Below are 9,168 nucleotides of genomic sequence, written 5' to 3'. Positions count from 1 at the left end.
CTAGAGGGCCTGATAAACACAGAACACATTCTGGAAAAAGCCTGGTGTCACCTTAATACCCAAGCTATTTACTACAGCAAATAACAGACCAGGTAGAGCTGCATCAACTGGTTGTGTCTGCCTGTAGGCAATATCTACCTGTCCACATCTGTCACCACACAGGATTCATCCCATCCTGTCTAAGCAGACACTTGAGGGCCCTGGACTAGGCAGATGTCATGTTTGGAGAAAGCCTGATAGGCCCTTGTACTGTCTTTACAACAAAACTCAGTACTGTGAAGCAGCCTCAGAAGCCTAATTTTATTTTATTTATTTTTTTTTTTAAAAAGAGGCTAGGTCTTCCCCCTGTTATAATTAAAGGCTAGGTCATCTTTATCCTCTTAGCACCCAGGAAGTGGTGAAACACATTGGAACACCAGAAACATTCAAGGTGAGGTTGGACAGGGCTCTGAGCATCCTGATCTTGTTGCTCACTGCAGAGGGGTTGGACTGGACGACCTTTAAAGGTTCCTTCCAACCAAAATTACTCTGTGATACTCTTCAGTTCAGCCCTTGACAGTGGCTTCTTTCCTGGGTCTGATACTCCCCCAGTCACAGCAAGAATTCCCCCCCCCGAGGTGATTTCTCACACTGCAGAGCACTACATGGAGTAACTTAACTCCTGAGACCCACAACAGGGAAGAACAGAGTCCCTTCTGAGCTGGACTGAGTCACCAAGGATCAAATTTATTGTTCTGGCACATGGAAAGGAGAAAAATGAGTCTCTGAAGAAAATAGAAATAGACAGGGCCTTTGCCTTAGAAATCTCTCTGCACAACAGGTGCCTCCTCTGTCATCCTCACCTAAATCAAACCCTGACCAGCAAGTCATGCCCACAGCTGTCAAAACCTCCCATGGCACCATGTCCCACCCGTGCTTCCCGGTCCCATGTCTGTGGGGGAAGCATTCGCTTCTCCAGTTGTCCTTGCCAATGACGCTAAAAAAACTCTCCAGAAAACACTTAAACTCCCTAATGAGTTCTTTATTTACTCTGAGGTTAACCAGGCAGTCTGAAACACCCAGCTGGACCCTTGGTTTGTTTTGGTTTTTTATCGTAAATTTCAGAAAGGGGAAGGAGAAGAGTTCGCAGAGCTGGGGCCCAGCGCAGTCACATCCCGAGAGCTGATCCTGCTCTCACCTTTCCGACTCACGTTTTTCCTTCCCTTCCAGCATCCAGCAGCAGCTTCAGTTTCTCCTCCACTGCCCGTAAATCCCGACAGTGCCTTAGCGAGCCGCTCCTCTTCCCCTCCGCTTCTCCGTTCGTCCCGCGGTACCCACGACGGGCGGGCTGCTGACCCCTCGGAATCGGGGACCCCTCGGCCGGGCACCTCCCCTCCCCGAGCAGACGGGGAGCCACGGGAAGGGGGACCGCTGGGAAAGGGACGGTCCATCCCGTTCCCGGACCGTTTCCTCCATCCTACTACCGGACCCTTTCCTCTATCCCGCTCCCGGACCCTTTCTTCCATCCCGCCCGCCGCCCCCGGCGCTGCCCGCCCGCCGCCGGGACTCCTCTGATTGGGCCGGGGGAGGTCCCAGCCGGTTCTTCTCCGCCATATAGAGGCCGTCGGGGCTGGGTCCGCCTCATTGCCCGCCCCCATCCCGGGCGCAGCGCGGAGCGGCGGGGCCGCCTCCTCCTCATCATCCTCATCCACACCAGCTCCGAGGCAGCGGAGCGCGGCTCCCTGTCCCCCCACCCCCTCCCGCCAAGGCCATGGCCGAGCTGAAGTCGCTGGGCAGCGAGGGGTACCTAGCGCTGACCCCTGGTTACGGCCCGTCGGCTTTCGCCTATGGAACCGTGCGAGGGGGCGCCGAGGGTCCGCGGGGGACCTACCCGGGGGGCGTCGGGGCGGACTTTCACCCCGGGGCTTTGGGCAAGTCGGCGGAGAGCAGCGGCGAGCAGAGCGGCGACGAGGAGGACGGCTTCGAGGCCGGGGTGAAGGGCGGCTCGGGCTTCGAGCGGGAGGGGAAGCTGAAGGGGGGAGCCCTGGGCAAGAAGCCGAAGGAGCAGCGCTCGCTGCGCCTCAGCATCAACGCGAGGGAGAGGCGAAGGATGCACGACCTGAACGACGCTCTGGACGGGTTGCGCTCCGTCATCCCTTACGCCCACAGCCCCTCGGTGCGGAAACTCTCCAAAATCGCCACCCTGCTCCTGGCCAAGAACTACATCCTCATGCAGGCGCAGGCCCTGGAGGAGATGAGAAGGCTGGTGGCTTACCTGAACCAGGGCCAGACGCTGAGCACCCCGCTGCCCGCCACCCTCAACCCCTTCGGACAGTCGGCCGTCTACCCCTTCGGCGGGGCCGCCTTGCCCGGCTGCCCCGAGAAATGCACTGCCTTCACAGGAGCCACCCCCACCCTCTGCAAACACTGTAACGACAAGCCTTGACTCCTGGCTTCGTTGGGCTTTTTTTTTTTTTTTTTGGGGGGGGGGGGGTGCGTTTCTTTTCTTAATTTTTATTTATTTCTTTTTCTGTGCACTTTTCTGCCATCAGCCCTGGCTTCCCGCTATCAGTTAAGTCTGGGTTTTCTTTTCGTTTGCTTCTCTCAAAGTACCCCCGTCCCCACTGGGAAATACTGGGCAGTTTATGTGGACCCCCAAACCACCTGCTTTCAACTTTTTTTTTAGTTTTCCCCCCATATACAACTTCATCTGTTAGAGTTCTTGCCTTCCCAGCCTGTTAGTGGACCGTGAGCACGATGTTGTTTTTCCGCTTGCTCTGCTCTACGAAGTTGTTTGAGCACCCCAAACATTCTGTGAAATCAGGGAGAGAGATCTGGAAATGGAAACCTCAGTGAGTTTGCTTTGGCGTGATCAACCTATGTTAAAAATAGCTTAAAAAGTGGGGAGAGGGGGGGACAAAATCCAGCTGCAAAACTATGCAATGATTCGGAATCGGGGTGGAGGAGGAGGAGGAGGTTCTGTGTAGCCAGCTGGGTTTGGACTGCACCTGCAAATTCAAGTGAAAATGTCATTTGGTCAGATCATGGAGGAGGAAAGTTTGGTGCTCTTGATAAAAGAATAGATGCTTCAATATAAGATGCTTTTTTATTTTATTTTTTTTTTAATTATTGCTCTTGAAAAAAAAAAAAGTTAACCTGTTCTTGAACTGAGGGGAGCCTGTGATTGTATCTAATGCTTGCTTTTTGCCTGTTTCTCAGCTTAAGTTTTCCATGTTTTTTCTGCAGTCCTTTCTCAACATGATAAAAAAACACTAATCGAAAGGTCACGTAACATATTTATATGTATTTATAATAAATAAAAGACATGAATAACTACTTTCTCTGTCCTACATGTCTCTCAAGCCAGCTGGCAGTCAAGGCAAAACCCCTGCTGAAGTAAGGTGGAGATGGACACAGCAATCCTTTAAAGTTAGAGGAATGATCAGAATACTTGGAAAAACCTTGTGGACGTTCAGCTCCTTACCAGCAGGGATTTGGTTTTCTCCAGTTTCTCATGAGTTGTGGCATGCCAAAAAAAAAAAAAAAAAATTATTAAAAAAAGTTGTTTATGCCTAACATTTAAACTTAAGTAGGCAGAGATATAGCTGGTGGTTTTTGACACTTGCTGGAGAATGCTGTGCCCTGTAAATGGTATTTAAAAGGGGTTATTGCAGCACTGAGCTTAGCTCCGAGGACACCCATGTAAACCATGGCAGGGAAGGAAATCTCTTAAATACTCTGCTTATCCCTTTGGCTTGGTTTTTTCTGTTATATCTACAGCTTGACCCTAGATAAACATGTGGGGTTTGGGCCACTTAATATCATGACTAAACTCCTAATCTCTTGCCAAGTACTGACTGTGTTTGTCCGAGTTCCAAAGCGAGTCCCTCGGTTAAAGGTTTTAATGCCGCTTGTGTTGGTTTATTTTGTTTTTTCTGCTTTATGATCTTCAGCCTTTTGGTGCCTTGTCTGCTTCACTGGTCATTATATAATAATAATAATAATAATAATTGAGGGGCATTCAGTGCTTTCTGCTCAGAAGGAAGCACCCACCCAATGACAGAGCCACGGCGTAAACTGGTACAGTCGGAGCCCGAGGGGCTGGAGCTGTCTGGGGCCATTTGTGTTAGGAGTGGGGTGTAACTATTTAGGGTTATTAAACCAATTTCCATGCCTGTCTCTAGTGTTATGCTAATTTGAAAAGGGCTGCCATCCTTCTAAAGCTGCTTGTCCACGGCACTTAATTTTAATTAATACATCTCCAAAAGACTTGCTGTGTTTGGAAAGCAAAGTGTGTGATTCAGCCTGGTTCATAAAGATGTATGTTTCAAACTGCTTCCTGCTCATCTCTGGTTTTTTCTCTTCTTTTTTTTAATTTTTCTTATTTTTTATGGAATAGTTTTACAGAACAGTTTATCTGTTGTACCTTTTTACAGAAAAGAAAGTCTTGAAAATGCTCTTTAAAAAGCACGAAGTGAAAGCTGACCAAAAGCACAACTGGAAGCAAAAAAATACCTGGAAACTGCAAAGGGCATTTTAAATTTACAGAATGAGTTGTTGCTGGATAATATTTTGGAAGAAAAAGGTCATTTTGACAGAGGCTCATGATTTTTATTATTATTATTTTATTTTATTTTTAAAGGTTGATTACTTTTGGTTAAAATTATAGAAAATCTAAATTATAGAAGATTGACCAGCTGGGAATATTTAAATGGAGATTACCATAGATGTTCGTTTTTCACCCAAACTAAAATAGTTGGAGAATTGAGTATTTAACAGCTTAATATGTTAAATATGAGTTTGGTTAAAAGCTTAACACTAGCAATAATGGAATTTATAAATGCTTCTTCCTTAAATAATTATGGCCAGAAAAGGTGCTCACTAATTTCAGGGCTTAGACAAGCTATTTCTGAAGCAATAGATTTCTCTGTGGTGATCCCTTGATACTTTTATTATTCTTTATATAGATAAAAAGCTTGCTTATGTTAACATATCTACCCAGGATCCTAAAAATCCACCTCTGAGAATCCTTGAAATATTCTCATTTGAATTAAACGACCCCAGGAGATGCTAAACATGGAGATTCAAATACAGAAGAGAAAACCTGCATTAAATAAAATTTTGATAGAAAAATAGCAAGCTTGAGTATCTAAGAACTGTTAAAAAGCTAGGTAATAAAACCAGAAATGTAGAACTTGTCAGAGCAATGCTAGAGAAACTGGTAAATCATTATTAAAATTTACCTTAGAGGGTTGGGTTTTTTTTTTTTAATTCAAAAGCAAAAAGAAATAAAACCGTAGCCTTCCCTTCAACAAACAAATGAATATTAAACTGAAAGAAAGTTGACTAACTCCTCAGTTCATCTGCAGGTCCATTCCTGTGAGTTGCCACCACGGACTTGTAGGATTTTAACTCTTCTAATCCAGAGTTGAAACCCAAAACAGAGCCCTTTGAGCTTCCTCTTGGCATCTCCTCCTGTGTCATTTGTGCTGAGCTGCTGCTGGAACCACTGCCAAGTGACTGCCCGATGCCTCTGGATAGGTAATTTGGGGATTTTGGTAATTTTGGGAGAGGTTAAACTAACATCTGATGATTGCATTTGTGTGTCTGAAGTGTTGGTGTTAACCTTGCAAGTGGGCAGAGTTATCCTGGGGATGAGATGCTGCTGCTTGTCGTGTGCTTTGCCTGAAAAAAAAACAAAACAAACCAACACAAATCAACAAATAACTTATTTTGTTTGCCATGTAAGGTTTTAAGTGTCTGCTTCCTGTTGGTGTTTCAGAGAATATGAAGGGAGGGCTTCAAAATGCTGGAGATCTTTTTTTTTCTGCTCAAATGTTCCTGTGATGATTCCTTCTCTTTCTCCAAGGATTTGTGGTGTGTGTTCAGATGGAGCTAAAATACAGCCCCTGTGTTCTAATGTACTCATTGCTTTACAGAAAACATAATTTAATAATTTGAATTAAAGATAACACATTGTTTCCTAACCTCATTTAAGTTTTCTTTAAACTTCAAGGGTGATCAGCATGAGGCATCGTTCGGAAGAGATGCCAGGAGGACTCTGGGGCTTTTGTAAGCTGTGGAATTCTCATCACTAACCAAAACTAGCATTTTACTCACTGGTGTAACCTTACTAATAGGGAGTTGAAAGCTGCTGTCAGTTTGCAGAGTATCAGCCAAGGTTTAACATTAACAGTCTGGAGCTTACAAGGTAAAATCTTGGTTAAGGAAATACAGAGAAGCAACAGGTTTGAAGATGGAGGGCTCAGAAGGCAGCAGCTACTTCAGGTACCAGCAAAAGGTTATGTCAATTGGTGTTCCTAGAGAAAAGCCAACAGAATCCTACAGTTTTCCTTGTTCTTTAATCCCTATAGCTGAATTTCTGACACACTGGCCCAGTGTCTGACCAGTGCTGGATTGCTGAGCTTGTGTCCCGGACTTTACAAAGAAGTTGGTTATTGTTCCCAGATGGTTTTTTTGGGATTGTTCTTTACCATTCCTGTCATTCCCATTCTGGAATACTAGTTGATGGTTTTACAGGGGTGAAATGAATGTAGGGTTTGAGCCTGCTGCTGGTTTATTACTTGCTGACTTTTCTGGTGATATTTGTAGCAGTAAGATGGGACGGTCACCCAACCCAACATCATGTTGCCTTCCTTAAGAGTCTCCAGAGGACCTGAGAGGTCTGTACAAGCTTGGTCCTATTCCTATATTAACCCTGCAGCATAACTGCAAAGTGTAAGGCATGATGAATAAAGATCTTGCTTAAAAGCTTTCACGATTTCTCAGACCAAACCTGTTTGTTGTCCAGGAGTCTCCGTGCATCTTGAGTTTTCAGGCACCGTAGGTTTCCAGTCAAGTTTCCTACAGCTCTGGTTATTTAATTTACAATTGAAGGCAACAAAACCAGGCATTCCACAGTGCACTTTTCCCTCCTGCTTCTACAGTGTGTGCTCAAACAAGTGTTTTTTCCTGAAAATAAGAGGTTGGACTTTGCAGCCTTACTGAAATTTATTTTTGCCTCTGCTGCTTTTCTGGCCTGTGAATTATCAGCAGAGAAATCATTGCTCTGCTCTCCAAGTGGTGAAAATACTTTTAAGCAATACTAGAATACAGCAAGCAATATTTTTAATTTTCAAAACTGCCTTTCCTCTGCTATCTGTCATTTGAGAGAATTTTGATTAGTATTGCACAATAGAAAAGTTGGGGGTTTTTTTTTTGTTCTCACTAATCCTGATTAAAGCTAGAAAAGACTCTTGATTACAGTAATTTTAATAATGTAAATTTGGTTTTGATATGTCTTTAATCCCCTTTGGCATTCCCTTCGAAGGGAGATGAAAAAATTTGGGGATTTATAGTATTTAAATCAGTCAATCCAGGAATGCTTTTCAGGCAGTTGTTCTCCTACCCGAAATTAAAAATATGTAATGAGAAAATAGCCAAATAGTTTGCTGTTGAAGTAGAAATGTTTGCATATTATTTGCAGAACAATGCCTTAATATTAAGTATTTTTTATTATTATTCTTATAAAGCATATGTGCTTAAGAGAAAATGGGAAAAAATCAAAGCAAAGAATGTATTTGGTAGTTCTTTGCCATTCATTTAGATGTTTTGAAGTATGATTTTCACTCTGAGCTTTATATCATCTCTTTATAATCAGAATTCACATTAGTTCTTATGCCTGTTACCTCCAATTCTTATTTCTATTTGCATTCAGAACTGCATATTTTTTTTTAAAAGATACAGTTAAATTCTTAAAATATTCTTTGCTTCATTTCCCAGCAGTAAAACCTGAGTTAATGTTTGTTCTTGAAATCCTAAAGTTGCTAACATAATTATCAAAAAAAATCTTAAGGCCAAATAGATTAAACTTAAGTATTGGATTAATTTGTGGAGATAAATAGCCAAGAGATTTTACACCCATAGGGAAAGATTTTAAATTTTTTGTTGCACTTAAGCTACTGAAATTTGCAGAACAAATACAGAAGCCAAACCCAGTATGTAATCATGTTTTACACAGCAGAGAAGGACAGCATGCAGGTTTTCCAACTCCCCACCCCAGTGATACAGGTAATAAATATATTTATTTATCATAACAGCCTATTTTAACCCGTTAATTTCATCAGTGATTCATGCTCATTAAATTCTGTATTATTTAATGCCATTTTTACTTGTTCAGTCCCTATTTCCCCAATCTCACACCGATGTTTTCTGTGCTTCTCTATGGAATCGTCCTACAAATACAACCCAACCTTCCTCAGCTACCAATGGGGAAAAAAACCCTCTCTGCTCTTTTGCCTTGAGTATTTCAAAGGGAAAAATAAGGCTGAGCAAAAAAAATACAACAAAACATCACCCCAGTTTTTCCTCCAAGCCCACTTTTGTCTAAAGTAATGAGGCCATAGTCAGTTGGCTCCAAAAAGCGTTGTGATTCGGGGTGACGTACAGTGAATCACTGCAGATCCCTTTGGACTGCATTCGTTATTTTAATGAGACAGAGGCAAATCTGCTTTTTTTTTTGGCCGCAAACCTTAAGATGCAATCCTAATGTGAAATGTTTGCTGATTGCCACAAGGCAAGTGACATTATGGATTTTTATCGCCATCATTATCGGGCTTAAAACTCGCCGCAGCCCGCGATATTTACCCCCTTCCCTGCTCCCCTGCAAACGACAGGGAAGTTGCAATGCTGACATTTAAAAGCAGAAAACTCATCTCTTTAATTCCTTATTAAAACCTCACGTTGCATCTTCTTTTGTTTTTTTTTTATGTGTGCTTTCCCAGAGGAGCAGGAAAACCCCCGCCGCAGCGCGGGCACCCAAAAAAGGTCACATTCAGCTGGGAGACAGCAGCACTTGGTCCCCACCAGCCCCTGCTTGATGTAGGATAAGAAATGACAATAAGGCAGGCATATCTTTGCACAACCAGTAATCACAGTAATGGTGCTCATCAGCATTTGCTGGCACTCAACTTTTCTACGGTAACGTTTCCTCTTTGCTACCAGTAAGGAATTTCTGGTGCTGGGATTTGCCTTCCAGCACCCAATTGATTATGGAGGGGAAAACTTGGAAATTTTGGTTCTTCTGCTCAAGCTGGGTGTGTGTGTGTGTGTGGCACACTGGGCTGTGCTGGTGTCCTCACATACATTTTATAATGTATATTATATTTTATTTTATATTTTATAATGTAT

At 43.4% G+C, this 9,168-nt stretch overlaps 1 protein-coding gene across 1 annotated transcript; it reads left to right on the top strand.

Moving 5' to 3' along the window:
- The first annotated feature begins 1,750 nt into the window (after positions 1-1,750).
- BHLHE23 (basic helix-loop-helix family member e23) lies at positions 1,751-2,425 on the top strand. The gene has a single exon (XM_030463181.1). The coding sequence runs from the start codon at positions 1,751-1,753 to the stop codon at positions 2,423-2,425; it is 675 nt and encodes a 224-aa protein (XP_030319041.1).
- Positions 2,426-9,168: the final 6,743 nt, after the last annotated feature.

Source organism: Calypte anna, chromosome 20, assembly GCF_003957555.1.
Source record: "Calypte anna isolate BGI_N300 chromosome 20, bCalAnn1_v1.p, whole genome shotgun sequence".
In the NCBI taxonomy this organism is placed as follows: Eukaryota; Metazoa; Chordata; class Aves; order Apodiformes; family Trochilidae; genus Calypte; species Calypte anna.
This window is presented reverse-complemented; position numbering and strand designations above follow the sequence as displayed.